This window comes from Sus scrofa, chromosome 10 (genome assembly GCF_000003025.6).
Source record: "Sus scrofa isolate TJ Tabasco breed Duroc chromosome 10, Sscrofa11.1, whole genome shotgun sequence".
NCBI classification, from domain to species: Eukaryota; Metazoa; Chordata; class Mammalia; order Artiodactyla; family Suidae; genus Sus; species Sus scrofa.
In genome coordinates, this window is record NC_010452.4 from 13,828,578 (window position 1) to 13,847,415 (window position 18,838).

General features: G+C 53.6%; 1 protein-coding gene across 3 annotated transcripts; it reads right to left on the reverse strand.

Moving 5' to 3' along the window:
* Positions 13,178-17,323, reverse strand: PYCR2 (pyrroline-5-carboxylate reductase 2). 3 transcript variants are annotated; one of them, XM_003130542.4, is made up of 7 exons: positions 17,076-17,323; positions 16,753-16,823; positions 15,337-15,516; positions 15,027-15,248; positions 14,738-14,830; positions 14,380-14,543; positions 13,178-13,831 (listed from the first exon to the last, which is right to left on the reverse strand). In XM_003130542.4, exons 1-7 carry the CDS (start codon positions 17,140-17,142, stop codon positions 13,666-13,668), a joined length of 963 nt encoding a protein of 320 aa, XP_003130590.1. In that variant the 5' UTR covers positions 17,143-17,323; the 3' UTR covers positions 13,178-13,665. The 3 variants fall into 3 exon arrangements, with proteins under 3 accessions (XP_003130590.1, XP_020920070.1, XP_005653842.1); XM_021064411.1 differs by having other exon boundaries at positions 16,753-16,882; XM_005653785.3 differs by having other exon boundaries at positions 16,908-17,323.

Below are 18,838 nucleotides of genomic sequence, written 5' to 3' on the forward strand. Positions count from 1 at the left end.
TTTTTAGGGCCACACCTTGGCATATGGAGGCTCCCAGGCTAGGGGTCTAATCAGAGCTGTAGCCGCTGGCCTATACCACAGCCACAGCAACTCGGGATCCGAGCTGTGTCTGCAACCTACACAACAGCTCACAGCAATGCCGGATGCTTAACCCAGTGAGTGAGACCAGTGATCGAACCCACAACCTCATGGTTCCTAGTCGGATTCATTTCCATTGAGCCATGACAGGAACTTCTTCTTTTCTTTCTTTTCTTTTCGAGGGTATTAGTACTCATCTCTTATTTCTCCCTCAAATAAAAAATGTCCCAAAAGAAAAACACCCACCTAAACTAGTCCCCTTTCCCCAAATCTTGCCCTGAAGAAATATCTTCTAGAAGTTCTTTGTCTCCATCCACGTGCTCCTTTTCCTGTCTCCCTTTCTCTTCAATTAATTAAGCAAAGATTTATCGATAAAAGAAAAGATTTATTGATAGTTTTGCCCCCTCTGTGTGTCCTGGGGACAGCTGAGGGGACAAAGGGGCAGCTGATACAAAAGGAAGCTTGAGTTCAGTGCAGGTGGCAGGGCAGTGGAGGGACAGAAAGGAGGGGGGAGCCTGAGACGCCCTAAATGCCCTATGTTGGGTGGTTCCGCAGCCTCCCCCACCTCAGCCCGGGGGTTGGGGGAGAGCCTGGGTCTCCCTTTACCTCACTCCCTGCCATCTCCCGACCCTGGGAGGAAGGCGTTTGTTGACTTTGCACATAGGAGGTTCAGAGCAGTTACGACCCTTGTCCAAGGTCGTGTAGATAGTGCACCAGCGCACTGAGGGGGCCGATCCTGGCCGGGGGACCTTGGGCAAGTTCACTGCCTTGCCTGCACCTAGCTTTCCTCACCTGTGAGAAGGGCCCTGATGATGTATATTCCATGAGCTCCTGGTGAGGGTTCAGTGAGGCCCCTAAGGCCCTGAGTAAACACTCAATCCAGACCAGCTACTGTTATCTGGACGCAAAGGTGTCCTTCCTGGCCCTCTTTGCAGAAGCCAGGCCTCTCCCTGCCTCCTCCATCCGACCGGCAGACAGCCATCAGAGGGAGGTGCACGGACCCTCCCAAGGCCCAGCAACTGAACTCGGGACTCAGCCTTGCCGGGACGATGTGGATGAACCGAAACATGGGTCCCTGTCCCCCACCCTTCTCAGCCCAGGAAGCCCCAGAGAAGGGCCGGCCCTGCTGATGCCGAGGCCCAGCTGCCCTGGGAGACAGAGAGGGCCCACTGCCCACCCAGGCGTATGTCTGGAGGCCCCAAGGAGGCTGGTGGTGCAGGGTTGGGGCAGCCCAGGGACAGTAACTGGGGCCAGGCCTCGGGGTGTCTCTGGGGCACCCAGGGTGATGTCCGGCCGTGGCTGGGGAGACCGGACCTCCCCTGGGGACCCCCAGATGCTGTGTTCTAACCAGAAGTGACCCTGCTCCTGGGCTCCAGCCTTCACTGATCTCAGTGTCCTCTGGTTTTGAGCCCAGGCCCAGGTCCAAAGCATCCCCACTGATGGAGCCCATGGCATGGCATGACCTCTGACCCATGTGCTTTTTTTGTTTGGTCTTGTCTTTTTAGGGCCACAGATATGGCATATGGAAATTTCCAGGCTAGGAGCTGTAGCTGCCAGCCTACGCCAGAGCCACAGCAACATGGGATCTGAGCCACATCTGTGACCTACACCACAGCCCATGGCAACGCCGGATCCTTAACCCACTGAGCAAGGCCAGGGACTGAACCCGCATCCTCATGGATGCTAGTCAGGTTCTTTACCCACTGAGACACAGTGGGAACTCCCCCTCATGCTTTCTCACGAGGCCTCACAGGCAGCCTGGACTCTAGTTGGCCTCAGATTCTGGCCTGTAGCAGGAAGGTGGTCATGGCTTCCAAGACCCATCTCTCCGCAGTGTCCTCAACCTCAGGCCCTTGGTCAATGGGGCTGAGTTTTCCTCCAACCTTCCCACTCCACTGGCCTCCTGTCCTCCAGGACAGCAGGTCTGGCTTAGGGTGACTTCACCTCTGGCCTTTGGGGAGGAAGCCAATCCTCAGAAGGCCAGACTCTCCCCAGACCCACAGCCAGAAGCCAGGCTCCTTCCTCTACATGACAAAGTGTGGGGGCGCCTGTCCCCAGGGAGGCTAACAGCGCATTGTAATAGGGCTCCCAATCCACACCGGCTTTCTTCAGGCTGATTGACCAATTATTTTATTTCCCCAGCAAAACTCTTGAACCCATGTGGAATCCACATTGGGGAAAGGGCCTGTGTTCGCAGAGGGATCACAGGTCTGAGGAATTTGCTGTGTCTGCCTCTGCTGATCTCCTGGTCAGGTCCACACTCCATCATTTTAACTCCCCCGAGTTAAGTGTCTCATTCTCCCTCTGACCCCAGGCCAGAAGGGCCCCAGGGGCTGGCTTGCAAACAGCCTGAGGTGATGGAGAGAATCTGCCTTTCCTCCTAAGTGATGCCATCTGGTCTCCAGGCTTCACTTGCCAGCTGTGCACAGACGGCTCTAGATGCCCATCTCCAGCCTGACCACTCACTGGGTGCCAGAACCATACATCCAGCTGCCCTTCCTCCCTGCCTGCTCCCATCTGAGCAATGGCCCCACCCTCCACCCAGTTAGGCCTCCAGACCTAAGGGGAATTCTTTTTTTTTTTTTTTTTTTTCCCCAGGGTCACTCCTGTACATGAAAGTTCCCAGACTAGGGTTCGAATCTGAGCTGTAGCTGCCGGCCTACACCACAGCCACAGCATCGCCAGTTCGACCCCTGTCTGCGACCTACACCACAGCTTACGGCGACACTGGATCCATAATCCACTGAGCAAGGCCAGGGATCAAACCTGCATCCTCACGGATACTAGTCAGGTTCTTAACCCACTGAGCCACAACGGGAACTCCTGGCTAGTTCTTATCAGTCAGGACTTAGATCAGATGTCATCTCCTGGGAAGACTCTCTCCCATTCAGGGACGTCTGTACAATCTTCCTGTCTCCCAGGTACTCTCTCCCATCACCCTGCTTTCTTTTCTTCATGGCACTTAGTACTGTCGAAAGTTACTTTCTTCATCCATTTGTTTCACTGTTTACTGCCTGCTTCCACAGTAAATACAGATTCCATGAGCTCAGTGACTTTGTCCAGCCCGTTTACTGCTGTGTCCCTGTGCCAAGAACAAGGTCCAGCCCTCGTGGTAGGTACTCCATCAATACTTGTTGAATGAATGAATGATTTTAAAAGTGGGAGTTTGGAGAGTTCCTGCTGTAGCACAATGGGTTAAGAATCCAGGAGTTCCCGTCGTGGCGCAGTGGTTAACGAACCCAACTAGGAACCATGCGGTTACGGGTTCGGTCCCTGCCCTTGCTCAGTGGGTTAACGATCCGGCGTTGCCGTGAGCTGTGGTGTAGGTTGCAGACGCGGCTCGGATCCCACGTTGCTGTGGCTCTGGCGTAGGCCAGTGGCTACAGCTCCGATTCAACCCCTGGCCTGGGAACCTCCATATGCCTCAGGAGCGGCCCAAGAAATAGCAATAACAACAACAACAAAAGACAAAAAAAAAAAAAAAAAAAAAAAAAAAAAAAGACTCTACCTGCAGAGTTCCTGTGGTGGCTCAGTGGGTTAAGAATCTGACTAGTATTCATGAGGAATGAGGATTTGATTCCTGGCCTCGCTCAATGGGTTAAGGATCCAGCGTTGCCAAAAGCTGCGGCATAAATTGCAAATGCTGGCGTTGCTGTGGCTGTGGTGTTAAGTTGGCAGCTGCCTCTCTGATTCCACCCCTAGCCCAGGAACTTCCATATGCCTCAGGTGTAGACACTGGAAAGAAAAAAAAAAAAAAAAGAATCCAACTGCAGAGGCACATGTTCAATTCCTGGCTGTTCAGAGTGGGTTAAAGAATCTGGCATTGGTTGTTCCCCTTGTGGTGCAGTGGAAACTAATCTGACTAGGAACCATGAGGTTGCAGGTTTGATCCCTGGCATCTCTCGGGGTTAAGGATCTGGCGTTGCTATGAGCTGTGCTATAGTTTGCAGATGAGGCTCAGATCTGGCTTTGCTATGGCTGTGGTGTAAGCCAGCGGCTACAGTTCTGATTTGACCCCTAACCTGGGAACCCCCATATGCTGCGGGTGTGGCCCTAAAAAGACAAAAAAAAAAAAAAAAAAAAAAAGAATATGGCATTGCTGCAGCTGCAGCTCAGATCCAATCCCTCAACCAGGAACTTTCATATGCCACAAGGGTGGACAGAAATTTTTTTTTTTTTTTTTGGTCTTTTCTAGGGCCACTCTCGTGGCATATGGAGGTTCCCAGGCTAAGTGTCCAATCGGAGCTGTCGCCGCCGGCCTACACCAGAGCCACAGCAATGCGGGATCCAAGCCACATCTGCAACCTACACCATAGCTCATGGCAACGCCGGATCCTTGACCCACTGAGTGAGGCCAGGGATCGAACCCGCAACCTCATGGTTCCTAGTCAGATTCGTTTCCGCTGACCACGACGGGAACTCCTAGATCTCAATTTTTTGTAAACGACCATGATAACCTAGATTTGCCTTGCATCTCCAAAACACTGGAGGGGAGAACAGGGGTGAATTGGGCTTCTCCCTGGACAAACCGCCTGCAAAGGCCTCTGGCATAAGATGCTGCTGGACCCCCGCCAAGGACAGTCTCCCCAGGACCAGGAAGGACTAATATCTCCCCAGTGGCTTCCTACTGGGAGCGCCAGGCCCACGCCCGGGGGCAGGACTGTTCTCAGGCACCAAGCCCAGGTGCTTAAGGGGAAGTTTCTTCCCTGGTCCAGGGCTCAGGTCCAGCAAGGAGCGGGGTGCTGGCTTCATACAGTGACCCAGTGGGGTTTCGTGTTGCAGAGCTGGTGCAGCACCTGCAGGATACGACTTGGTGAGGAGGTGGGCTGGACTTCATCTACTCAGGCAAATAACCTTTTTTTTTTTTTTTTTTTTTTTTAGAGCTGTACCCATGGCGTATGCAAGTTCCAAGGCTAGGAGTCGAATCGGAGCTACAGCTGCCGGCCTGCACCATACCCACAGCCACAGCCGTATCCGAGCTACATTTGTGTTGTACACCACAGCTCACAGCAACACCGGATCCTTAACCCACTGATCGAGACCAGGGATCAAATCTACGTCCTCGTGGATACTAGTCATGTTCTTAACCCGCTGAGCCACAACAAGAACTCCAAATAAGCTCCTAAGTGTTCTGTCTCCCTGGGACCAAGAAGGGCTTTGGCCATCCAGGAACTCCCAGAGACCCCTGTGCCTGCCCCCCAGGCATCTCCTGACAGGAGGGGTGCCTGGCTTGGTGTGGCCCCAGAGAGCTTGCAGAGGCCACAACAGTGGGGGTTGGGGACAGGGCATGGCACGCAGAGGTGCTCAGGCAGACCCCAGGGGCAGGAGTCTGGAGACCTGGCTTTGGCCTGGCTCTGTCTCCAGCTCATGACAGAGACACTTCTGGACCCTGGGCCTGAGGGATAGAAAGCCTGGAGTTTCAAAAACAAGGGTCTGGAGTTCTTTCTGTGGTGCAACAGGATTGGCAGTGTCTCTGCAGCCAGCTTCTTTAACCCACTGTGTGGGGCCAGGACACAGGTTTGATACCAGGCCCAGCACAGTGGGTTAAAGGAGCCAGCGTTGCCATAGCTACGATGTAAGTTGCAACTGCAGCTGGGATCTGATCCCTGGCCCAGGATCTCCATGCACTGCACCCAGCCCCCAACCCTGCTCACCAAGGCCAAAAAACAAAGAAGAAAAAGTATCTGTTCCCATCCTTTGGAGCAAGAAAGCTGCACAATGCACAGAGACCTGAGGACCAAGCTCCTATTAGCCAGGAGAAGGGTCCTTCCCTTCTAAGGCAAGGCCCCATGTTCCCACCCTTCCCTGGACCCCAAGGCGCAGACCAGGCAGGAGTGGCTCCATTAATTGACGCTCAGAAGGAATAAGGACAGGCAGGTGGGGAGCATGGGGACAAGACTGGGTCGGTCTGAGAAGCCAGGGGGAGATCCAGAGGCCACAGCCAGGAAGCTGCTGGTGGTCAGGTGTGTGGGGCCTTGACAGTGGAAGGGACCAGCGGGAGAGGAGAGCTGGCCAGGCGCTTTCCTGGAAAGACAAAGGCTGGGCTGAGCGCAGGCGCCAAGGACCAGCTCCGGGAAAGGACTAGTGGCTGGGGGTGGGGGAGAAGGAGGAAGCCAGATGGGACAGAGAAGGACTGTTGAGGAAACTGGAGACATCCCCACCCCCACCCCACAGCAGACAGCCACAGGCTGGTGCTGGCTTCGTGGGAGGGAGGGGAGGAAATTTTCCCATCCCAAGAAAAGATGAAAGCCCAGAACTGGAGGAGAGCTCAGAGACCCTGCAAAAGTGTACAGGTGTGGAGTGAAGGGCTGTTGAGGATGTAGTTTTTTGTTTTTTGGGTTTTTTTTGTCTTTTTGCCTTTTCCAGGGCTGCACCCGTGGCATATGGAGGTTCCCTGGCTAGGGGTCAAATTAGAGCTCCAGCTGCCGGCCTACAGCCACAGCCACAGCCACGCGGGATCTGAGCCACATCTGCAAACTGCACCACAGCTCATGGCAACGCCAGATCCTTAACCCATTGAGCAAGGCCAGGGATCGAACCCGAAACTTCATAGTTCCTAGTCGGATTCGTTAGCCACTGAGCCACGACGGGAACTCTAAGGATATAGATTTTTAGTGCTGGAAGGGACTTGAAGCTTTGGTACATGCCCCAATTCACAGATGGGGAAACTGAGGCCTGCTGAGGCTGCCCCCCCCCTTTATTTGCTTTTTAGGGCCACAGGTGCAGCACATGGAGTTTCCCAGGCTAGGGGTTGATCAGGGCTACAGCTGCCAGCCTAAGCCAGAGCCACAGCAACGCCAGATCTGAGCCGTGTCTTTGACCTACACAGCTCACGGCCATGCCAGATCCTTAACCTACTGAGCGAGGCCAGGGATCAAACCCACAACCTCATGGTTCCCAGTTGGATTCGTTTCCACTGCACCACCATGGGAAATCCGAGGCCGCCCTTCTTGATGGCGCGGAGTCAGGCTGGAGTGAGATGTTCAAGGTCACAGGATCCCCTACAGCTCCAAGCTCCAGGCCCCACTTAGCCCCTCCCCCTCTGCCCCCAGCCCCTGCCCACAAGTTGCAGGCAGGAGGTCCCAAGGCTTTCCTTCAGGGGAACAAAACTCAAATTAAAAAGCTGACTATTTCTGGCTCAGTCTGGGAGGGTCTGCTGCGTGGCTCTGTAATTACAAACGGCATAAATGTAAAGCCAGGAGGGAGCTGGGCGGCACGGCTGCTGTGGGATCAGCCTCTGGATCCCACACGGGGCTTCAGCTCCAGCCCAGGATGCAGGCTCTACCTTGAATCAAAGCGCCAGCCCGCTGTGCCCGAAGGCACCTGTTTGTGGGTCAGTGGTGACAAAGGCAGGCCGGGGCTGGCCTTCGTGGCTTAAACTCTAACCGAGAAAGCCTGCAAGCTACGTGATCTGGGGCAGCCCAGAACCTAGTGAGGAATTTGACCTGCATCAGCTTCTCGCCCTTCCAGAGACTGGTTCTAGACCATGGCCGTCTCCTCTAGTTCGGAGTCCTCCAAGGTGTGTCTCTGTTTTATTTTGACCCCGTTTTGTTTTCCATAAGAAGATTCTGAGTTCAGTGTCAGCAGTAACTGAGTAAAATAGTAGAAGCATCCCCTGTGTGTGTGTGTACAGTCCCCTCCCTGACTACAAGCTGCGCATGGGCTGGACCGCAGGCTCTGCTGCCCACAGAGCACTCGTGGTGGTCCCAGGACATGTTCTGTTTGCATTTTAATGGGAAGGACCGGCGCCCCTGAGGCCCCCCCAGAAGGTTTCCAATAACAGGGCCAGGGTCCCTGGGGTTTCTCCACAGCAGCTTCCCTTGCTTTCCGGCCGACTGTCCAGCCCTCTCCCCCAGCACACTCTCCCCCTGACCCCCGCCAAATGACAGACCCTGGGCCCTCTGTCCACCTCCAGACCCAGGAGTGCCTGTCACCCAGGTGTCACTCCTTAGCCCACTTTTGCTCTCTGCCACATCCATATGGAAAACTCTCATCTTTTTTTTTGTTTGTCTTTTTAATGCTGCACCCATGGCATATGGGGGTTCCCAGGCTAGGGGTGGAATCAGAGCTGTAGCTGCTGGCCTACACCACAGCTCAAGGCAATGCCAGATCCTTAACCCACTTAGTGAGGCCAGGGATCAAACCCGCATCGTCATGGATACCAGTTGGGTTCATTACTGCTCAGCCACAACAGGAACTTCTCCCCTTACCTTTCAAGATCCATCTCCAAGATTCTTCCTTCACCAAAGCTTCCCAAATACCTCCTCTCCTCCCAGGGCACTTTACAGCCTCCATCAGAGCATTTATCACCTTGCAGTATGTAGTTTGCAGCCATGTCTTCAGTACCTATTTTCCCCAGCAGATCAGGAAGGCCATCCGGGGAGGAAGAGGCCAGGTCTGGTTGCACTGGCTGCTCCAGGGCCGGGCGCACAGCGATGCTTCCTACATGCAGGCTGAGTAAGTGACTGCTGGAGTCTGGAGACGATGGAGGGTGTGTCTTTTACTGCCTCCCCGCTAATCCTCACACAGCTGCAGAAGCATGAGGTTACGGGAAAGCCAGCCTGGCTCCCTGCCCAGAATGTCTCAGAATACCAACACCAAGCCACGGAGAGTCCTGGTGCGTGAATAATCGGCATTTCGTGTGCCCACAGTAAGTTCCGACTGAATACGTACCGTCTGGTAATCAGGCAGATATTCTTCTCCAGGCTTCATCTTTCTGACCTGTCTCCTTGGGTACCCAGGACTGTGGCCACAGTCAGCTCAATTCAACAACCATTTATCAAGTTCATGGGGCAGGGCTGGGCAGGGGCTCCCACACCAGCTGAGACTTGGAATCTCTGATTCCAAGGTTTTTGTGGGACATGAGGATCTGCCCTAGAGAAGAAGAAAATACAGAGAGGAGGCCTTCCCAGGGGAGGAAACGGGGGGAGCAAGTGCACTGGAGGGGGTGCACGTGGGTTAAGGGCAGGCCTGGGGTCCACATTTTGGAGTCAAGGGTAAGTGGAAATAGAATTCAGTAAATGCTAGTTTCCTCTACATTTCCCTTGGTTAAAAAAGGCAGGTAGCCAACTGGTTTGAGAACCAGGTCTGGGGCCAGTGGTGCCCAGAGAACAGGAACCCTGGGCAGGCCCAGGCCAGAGCCTGATTCTGGCTCCACCAGGCCCTGGTTCTGGGACCTGTCCTCCTGCCAAACTTCTCTGAGCTTCAGATGCCTCATGATTGTACTAAAAACAACCACCACCTCCATCATTAGTGCTCACCTCCTGCCAGACACCCAGCCCAGCCTTTTATCTCATTTAATCAGCATCTCGACTCTTCCAGGTGGGGACTGTTATCATCCTTATGCAGCAGATTAAGTTCCTGGAGGGTAAGGAACTTGCCCAAGGTCACAGGGCTACTACGGGATCACTCAAGGCCTCTTTTTTCTCCCCAGTTTTATTGAGATAGAATTGAGACACCATGAAATGATTTCCACAATAGGTAATCCATCATCTCACATAGATATTAAAGATAGTAAAAAAAAAATAGGGAAAGAATTTTTTGCCTTGTGATATGAACTCTTAGGATTTACTCTTTTTAAAATATTTTTATTGCAGTTTCCTTTGCGACACAGCGGAATCGAATCTGACTAGGAACCATGAGGTTGCGGGGTCGATCCCTGGCCTTGCTCAGGGGTTAAGGATCCAGCGTTGCCGTGAGCTGTGGTGTAAGTCGCAGACATGGCTCGGATCTGGCATTGCTGTGGCTCTGGCATATATATAAATATATATTTTTATTGAAGTATAGTTGATTTACAATGTTGTATTAATTTCTGTTGTAAAGCATTCAGTTATACGTATATATTATTTTCATATTCTTTTCCATTATTGTTTATCATAGGATATTGATTATACTATACTATAGCTTTGGGAATAGGGCTTTGTTGTGTATCCATCCTATATATAACAGCTTGCCTCTGCTAATCCCAATCTCCCAATTCTTCCCTCCCTAGGATTTACCCTTTTTTCACCTATAACATTCAGCAATGTTAATTATCTTTATCACATTGTACATTACATCCCTAGTATATATTTATTCAAGGCCTTTGTTTTTTTTTTTCCCCTGCAGCATATGGAGGTTCCCAGGCTAGGGGTCCAATCAGAGCTGCAGCTCCTGGCCTACGCCACAGCCACAGCAACATGGGATCCAAGCTGTGTCTGCGACCTACACCACAGTTCCTTAACCCAATGAGTGGGGCCAGGGTTCGAACCCCCATCCTCATGGATACTAGTTGGATTTTTAACCGGCTGAGCCACAATGGGAACTTCCTCAAGGCCTCTTCTTGAGCAAAAGTTGAGTGTATTCACTGAGATGTCCTAGGAGAAGCCTGGACACAGGGGCCTTCGAGAAGGTTTCTCTCTCTCTACCTGGGTGCCCAGAGGAGAGCCCCAGTTGTAGGCAGCCAGCCGTCCTGCTTCTCCCACCAGGAACGATGATGCTGAGGGGAAGAGGGCAAAAGCTGCTCAAAGGAAGAAGATTCAAGCCCTAAAACCAACACTGAAGCTGCTTTATAAAGCGAATACATGAAGTCACCTGCCGCAGCTGGCACACGGGGCACCGAGCTGCATCAGCGTCCCTGACAGGGTTTCTCCTCTGGGCATAGGCACTCGGGGTGGCCTGGGTGCTCGGCCGCTGGCGCCTGGCGCCCTCTAGTGGCGCAGGGGAGCCTTTCCTCTGCGGCAGGGCCATCAGGCGGGAGGGGCCTGGGCAGCCGGGACAAGCTTTCCCAGGGGCCTGCCTGTGAAGGGTATTTTTAGGAGCCACCTACAGAACCCATCTGTGAAATGAGTGGGGGAAACTGGAAAGAGGACTTGGAGTTCCTCTGTGGCTCAGCGGGTTAAGGACCCAGCCTTGTCACTGCAGCGGCTCGGATCACTGCGTGGTTGGGGGTTCAATCCCTGACAGGGGAAACTTCCACGTGCCCTGGTGCGCAGCCAAAAAAAAAGGTCCCCCGGCAGCCTTGGCTCCTCCTGAGCGAGATGTGGGTGCCCACACCCTACCCATCTGCCTCTCAAGATCTGGTGAGAATCCTATCGGATATGAAGGCTGGCTCCTGGCCAGCACAAGAGCACACCAACGAGCAAAGTACTGCGTTCGTAAGAAAATAACAGAGTGAGATCCAGGATGCTAAGGACCAAGGAAGGGCTGAGAGCAGGAGGCCAAGGAGAGGGGGTGTGTGAGCAAGACCATGGGGGGCAGGGGTTCAGCAGAGACAGGCCCGTGGGTAGAACCAAGGGGGCCTTTGAGGGGGATGTGGGCAGTGGCACTGGGAAAGGAAGTCCATAATGTTCTTTGGTCATTCTTTTCCCTTAATTCAAAATGACGTTGTATTTGCTTCCATACTAAAAAGAAAAAATTAAAATGTTGACCTCTTCGAGTTCCCATTGTGATGCAACAGGATTGGTGTTGTCTTGGGAGCCCTGGGACACAGGTTCTATCCCCAGCCTAGGCACAGTGGATTAAGGAAACCATGAGGCTGGGATGTGAATTTTAAAACCCCATAAAATGTCTACTCTGAGTGGGTTTCCCAGTGGCGCCATATCCTCAGAGGCAAGGTCCCCCACCCCCACTGAAGGCTGTAATGAGGTAGGTCCTGTGTGCCGGGTCCCTTTCCCCCAGGCACCTGCCAGGGACCCCTACACCTTGCCCTCTGCCTGCATCCCCTCTCCTCAGCCAGCCTAGTTTCCTGGTGGTTCCTTGTCTTCTGGCAGGAGGGCCCCTCAGAGCAGTGAGGGCAGCCATCCCCGCCAGAGGCTGGACAGGGCACCCAGGCCTTTCCCTTCACTGGCGGTGTCCATGACAACTCCAGGCCTCAGTGTTCCCATCCATAAAATGGGGAACTAATAGCTACATCGTAATTATTAACTTAGATGAGATCTTGTGTGCCTGGCACCAAGGAAGAAAACATGTTAGCTTATTAAGGAAGTTTCTATGTTTTAGGTTATAAAAGAGAAGCTGCTTGACAAGGAATGTTGGCCAGGCTTTCCATCTCAAGAGAGAAGAAACCTTGCAATGTGGGGTTGCAGAAAGAGGGGGAGAGGAGAAGGCGGGAGATGGAGATGGGGATGGGGTGGGGTGGGGGTGAGGGGTGTTGAGGGTTGGGGGATGGACACCACTGTCAGGGTAACCATGTCATCTGCTGAGATGCCATGAGGCTGTACTGTGACTCAGGCTTCGCTAAAGCTTTACCCAAAGCAACGACCTCACTGGGAGAAACATAGGCAGTGATGGCTATTTTTCTATTTTAATGAAATAATAAACTGAAACCAAAAGAGATGAATAACCTGCCCAAGCTCATCTGGTCAGTGAAGATTAGAACCCAGGCCTTTGTTCCTTCTGTTACCAGAAATTTATTAACTAAGAGTTCCCATTGTAGTTCAGGGGGTTAAGAACCCAACTAGTATTCATGAGGATTCAGTTTCAATCCCTAGCCTTGCTCAGTGAGTTAAGGATCCAGAATTGGCCCCCCAAAACAAGCAAACAAAAAGTCCCCAGGCCATGCATCAAACCTACACCACAGCAGCTACACCACAGCAGCAACCTGAGCCACAGCAGTGACAATGTTGGGTCCTTAACCTACTGCACCACCAGGGAACTCCTGTTCTGGTTTATTGGTAAAAGTAAAGCCCGGGTCAAGGCTTTTTGGTACTTGCTTAGATACACAGAAGGGCCTGTCTACCATGAGGGACATGCACTCAGGCTCTCATGTGCCCTTCCCAGAGCATTGCTTAATAACAGTCATCTAGGGACAAGGATGAAGGAGGGTGTGTTTGTGTCCCACTGAGCCTACAAGTGGGAGGCGGGGGGGACGCTTTTTGTTTGTTGTTTTTTAGGGCCGCGCCCATGGAATATGGGGGTTCCCAGGCTAGGGATCAAATCAGAGCTGCAGCTGTCAGCCTACACCATGGCCACAGCAACAGGGGATCCAAATCCTTAACCGCTAGGCCACCAGGCAACTCCTAGCTCTTGCCTTGAGACAGTGCTCTCCTGCGGAAGCTGGGAGCAGCTGGCAAGGGCCTCAGAATGCTCCCGAATGACTTATGACCAAGCATAAGAAAAGGAGGGTGCTAAAAAATAACACTTTATTAAAGCAGCTAACCTTAACAGCATTGAATGACACTTTTTCCACTGTACATCTATGAAGCAAGAGTTAAATGTAACACAGACTAATATGTGCCTCTCTGATTAAGTGTGGTAATTCCAAGTCACTTGCCTTGACTTAGCATCAAAGGAACCCTGCCCTGGGCTCCAGCTGGAGGATCCCAGGTGAAGGGGCCTCAGCCCTCCCCGCAGAGCTGGGGCTCTGACGGGACTGCCAGCCTCTCTCTTCCATCCGTGTGCGGCGTGTTGGGCTGTACCTGTTTCTTGGCATCACCATGTCAGAGCACCTTACAGCATGAGACATGAGGGGAAACTAGCGCTGCCTGGTCCGAAGAGGTTTCAGGAGGTTTTATCACAAGGACCTGAAGACTCCCTGAGCCCACCCTGGCCCTGCGCGGCCCCCTCGGCCGAGGGTCTGGTCAGAGAGGAGGGTCGCCTGAGGCAGCCTCAGTCCTTCTTGCCTCCTGGGGCTGGGCTTCTTGTGAGGAGCTTCCCGGAGCTGGAGGGGGTCAACGTGGACACCGTGGGGGACTCCAGTTTCACTCTGTCCAGGAGGGTCTTCTTGAGGGCAGCTGCGGGGACCTTTTCTTGGTCCGCCATGGACTGCAGCTCTCTGCAGACAAAGCCCCGAGGCGGTGAAGGAGGAGCCAGAGCTTTGGGAGGCGTCCTCATCGCTTAACCTCCAACCCCAGTTGAGCGATGCCACCCAAACTTAGAACCCCAAACCAAACATTCCCCGCAGGCTGCTCAGACGTGCTACTTAACTAAGTACAGATTACTACACAGACGGAGACCTTCAAGTGGTCTTCTCGATTGGATGGGGAGAGTGTGGAAAATGACAGGATCAAGGGCGAAAGACCTGAAGATGAATCCTGCCTCCAATCACTACTGGCTGTGTGACCTTGGGAAAGCTGTTACCCCTGAGCCTCAAGTTCTGCACCTGTAAGTCAAAGCTAATCCCAGCTCCCAGAAGGGTGAGAATTCCATGAAGTAAGGTCTGCAAACTCTTAGCTAATAAAGTCTACTAAGCATGGTCATTAACAGAGCACAGACTCCAGCACCACTGCCGGGACCAAAGACGGCAGGTTCGGCAAGTCAGCATGCAGCCCGGACTGAGGCTGGCTGAGAGTGGAGGGCCTGAGGCCACGGAGAGTGACCCACCTTGTGCGGATGCAGGAGGCCTCCACGGCGTTGATGAGCAGGGAGCGGAAGCCGCCGCTCTCTAGAAAGTGCAGAGCATGGATGGTGGCCCCCCCGGGGGAGCAGACATTGTCCTTGAGCTGGCCCGGATGCTGCTCAGAGTCCAGTAGCATCTTGGCAGCACCCTAGGGCAGGAGGGGGCGTTGGAGGAAAAAACAGCTGGTACCCTTTGCTGTGGCCCCTTAACGCAGACTTCTTCACACCCGCTGCGCCTCCCCCACTCCACCCCACCCTCCAGACCCAGCCCTGCCTCAGCTCTGTGACCCCCGGAACCCCGGCCCCATACCATGGTCCAGGACACACAGGGGAAGATACTGACCAGCAAGGCCTGGGCCCCCAGTCGGACGGCCAGGCGCCGCGGCAGGCCCATCTTCACCCCACCATCGGCCAGGGCGTCCAGGGCCATGAACGCCTGTAGAGACATGCACTAAGTCCAGGGGCAGCGGGAACTCAGGGGCGGGCCCAGGGTCCGCCTTCCCTCGTGATGGGAACGAGCCCCCAGGGTCGACCTCCTCCACCAGGCAGCCTCGCCCCAGAGGTGGGCAACACCCACAGCCCGTCTGCCCTCCCACCCTGCGCCCCTGGGTCCTGGGAAGGCTGAGCCTCACATAGGCAGGCCCACTGCCACTGAGGCCTGTGACGGCATCAATCAGGTCCTCCTCCACCTCGGTGCAGAAGCCCACGCTGCTCATGAGCTGCTCCAGGAGCTGCCCGTCCTCCACCAGGGCATGCGTGCCCGTGGCGTACACCGTGGCGCCCTCCCGCACCACCACGGGCGTGTTGGTCATACAGCGGATGACTTTGGGCGCCGGCTGGAACGCCTGCAGTTTCTGGGGCAGGAGAGGGACGAGTGAGCTGCCAGTCCCATGAGCGTCCACCCCTCCCCTCACACAGGGGCGCCAGGCCTGAGATGGGCACCTTCTCCACAGAGCTGATGGTGACACCGGCCGCACAGGAGACCACAATGTGCCTGGCCTGGACATCGGCCCCAATCTCGTCCAGGATGAAGGGGATGATGTGTGGCTTCACGGCCAGGAACAGGACATCGCTGTGCCTCACTGTCTCCTTGTTGCTCCGGGTCAGGTTCACCCCCATCTTCTGCAAGAGGAGACTGCTGGGCTCAGGGTGTGGGGCAGCCTCCCCAGGCCCAGGCCGTCCCCAAGAGCAGCTGAACCCTTGCCCCGCCCACTCTGCCAGGTGCAGCCTGGAATCCCCTGCCCTGTGCCCTCAATGGCACAAAGTTTTCCACTGTGGCTCCTGGGCAAGTGAGCACACAGATGCTAGATCTGGACAAGCTTCTCCATGGCAACCAGCAAATCCCTGTCCCCCATCCCTTCCACTTCTCTGCACTCAATCCCTCTGCCAGGTAAGGCAGCTCCATGGCTGGAAAGGGGCAAAGGGAAAGCTGAAATGCCAGTGCCCGATGGTCAGAAGCAGGACCCTATCCTAACACTGGATAGGTCATCCCACTGCAAGGTCCAGGGGTGGGCTGCCTGATGCCCATCCCTTTAAAACTCCAAACTCAGTATCAGGGCCCTCCAGTGCTAGTAAAGTTGGCCACCCCAGGCACAGACACTGCCTGTCCCCCATTACACATTCTCTCCCACACCGCCCAGATTTGGGGTGAAGACTTGGGATGCTCTTTTTTTCTTCTTCTTCTTTTTAAGGTCACAGGTGCAGCATATGGAGGCTCCCAGGCTGGAGGTAGAATCGGAGCTGCAGCTGCTGGCCTACGCCACAGCCACAAGGGATCCAAGCTGCATCTGCAACCTACACCACAGCTCACAGCAACACCAGACCCTTAACCCACTGAGCGAGGCCAGGGATCAAATCCACATCCTCATGGATACTATGCCAACACAGTAAACGGCTGAGCCACAATGGGAATTCCAGGATGTTCTTTTTTTAGAGAAAGGAACGACTAATTTGCCAGGTTCTTTCCCAACAGGCTCACTTATGCCTCAGAATAGCTCAGCAAGTGGCTGCTGTGGTCTCCATTTATAAATGAGGAAACTGAGGCCCAGAGTAGCCAAGTAGCTTAAGGCCACTTGATGAAGGAAAGTGAGTATTTTATTGGGTACCTACTAGGTGTCAGGTACTTTCCACACATTAAAACCTGAATTAACCTTCTCACAACCCCAGTGTCTGAATTTGAACCCAAGTCTGTGTCTGCGGCTCCCACCACCCTGAACTGCCCCAAGGAAGACGGAAATTTGTCATGCTCCCAGAGGGAAGCTCAGTGCGCGGCCGTGGACCAGCACAGAGTCTCAGCTCATGAGGCCATCCTTGCCCTGGGCCTCCACCCTCTTTCCAACATCCTTCTGCCCCACCTACCCTGAGCGCGGCCACCGTGGGCAGGTCCATTTCCGGGGAGCTGGCTATTATCTTGTGAGCCGACAGGATGCCTGCAGAAGGTAAGGCTTTTTAACTGAGGGTCCCGGTCTATCCCGTTCCCATGCGTTCCCTGGGAAAGCAGAATCAAAACCTACAACACTCCGTTGTGGAGACGGTTGCTGGCGTTCTCCTCCTCTCAATCGCTTTTGCAGGCTTAAGAGGAGTCTCTTCTTCCCCAGCAGATGCAAATTCCCCTTTCTTCAATCATTCACGTTCACCGCCTAAGCTACGAACCGCCCGCGCGGCCGCCTCCACACGCTCACCTGCAGCCGTGAAGCCCCGCGCCAGGGCGCAGGCCAGCTGGCCGGCGCCGATGAAGCCCACGCTCATGGTTCGCTCCGCGTCTGCCGAGCAGCCTGGGGAGTCCGCGCAGCGAGGAAAGGCGAAAAGCGGAGAACTGAGCGGGCGACGCGCCCCGGAGCCGGATTCTGGGGGTAGGCGGCAACTTCCGGGACGAGTCCCCCAGCCGACTCCTCACTCCCTCATTCTGGGACCGCGCCGCAGGGCCCCACGTGGCCACGCCCCGCCGGAGCGGCCAATCCGCAAGCCGGGACGGAACCTTATGCCCGCCTCCTGCTCACGGGAATGTCAGGCGGAACCTAGGACCCTGCGCGCGAAGCCGAGATCTCAGCTGGCCTGGGCCTGGCCCCCACCCCAGGGCTTTCGGGACCCGCCCCTGGCTCGAGGCTGAAGCCAGGCGGAGGTCTGTCTAGTTATACCTGGTGCTGGCCGTCAGCTGCCCCCAATGCGCAAGAGGAATTCTCCAGGTTGCTGATTTGAGGGGATGAATGTGGAGCGTGGAGACCTGAGGGCTCCAAGCCAGGCTCCTCTGTGCGCCGGGGGATTATCTGGCTTGGAGCTGGCCTGGGGGCCGCCGCGGTTTTTCACTTGAATTTGCGTGGTTCAAGCTATTGGTTTTAACTAGACTGCAGATAGGATCAGTTCTTCTGCGCAGAAAATGATGCGCTCCTTAGGACCTGACTAAAGTACCCCTCAATCTCCGCTACTTTCAAAAGTTCCACAAATGTGATGTTTACTTTTCATCAGTAGTAAATATAAGTATTAAGGGATCAGGTGACAAAAAAAGAGAGGAAGGAGGTGGCGTCTTACAGAGTCAGAAGAGCCAGAGAGGCCATTAGTAGGTCAGAGCCTATCAGTTTTTCTACAGTTCTTTCCCTGTAATCCACACCCATACCCCCAGCAGTGGGCTATTTTCTGCAATTTTTCTCTAGTTGATCACATTCCTGGACAAGTCCCTAGTTCTTGAGTTTCTGCACCCTTAAAAGTGAGTACTGGAGTTCCCCCTCGTGGCTCAGTGGTTAACGAACCCGACTAGTAACCATGACTTTGTGGGTTCAATCTCTGGCGTCGCTCAGTGGGTTAAGGATCTGGTGTTGCTGTGGCTGTGGTGTAGGCTGGCAGCTACAGCTCTGATTCAACCCCTAGCCTGGGAACCTCCATGTGCCACAGGTGCGGCCCTCAAAAGACCAAAAAAAAGAGTACTAAATATTTAGAATTAAGCAAAATTAAATTTTTTATAACTTTCTCTGATTACAGAAGTTAATACATGCATATGGAGAAAAATTTGGAAAATATAAAAAGAAATTCAAAATCACCCACGGTCATACTTCCTAAGGATAATTTCTTGCAGATATTTTCGATGTTATTTCCTTACATATTATTTTCTATGCATACATACTTTTCCATCGTTGGAAATGAATGATATACCTATGGTTTTGAAAATTCTTCACTAGATACACAAATATTTTCCAGTGTCACTGAAAAGTTATTTAAAGCAAGATTTTAGTATAGGTCCCTCCAGGCTCAGCAGATTAAGGATCTGGTGTTGTCATGGTTACAGCTGGTGGCTCAGGTTTGATCCCTGGCCCAGGAACCTCTTCATGCCTCGGGCTTGGCCAAAAAATAAAAAATAAAACAAGATTTTAGTGTTTTATTATATGACAGTATTATAATGTAATAATGTATTTTGTTACATTATAGGGATGTACTGTACTAATTTAACCAC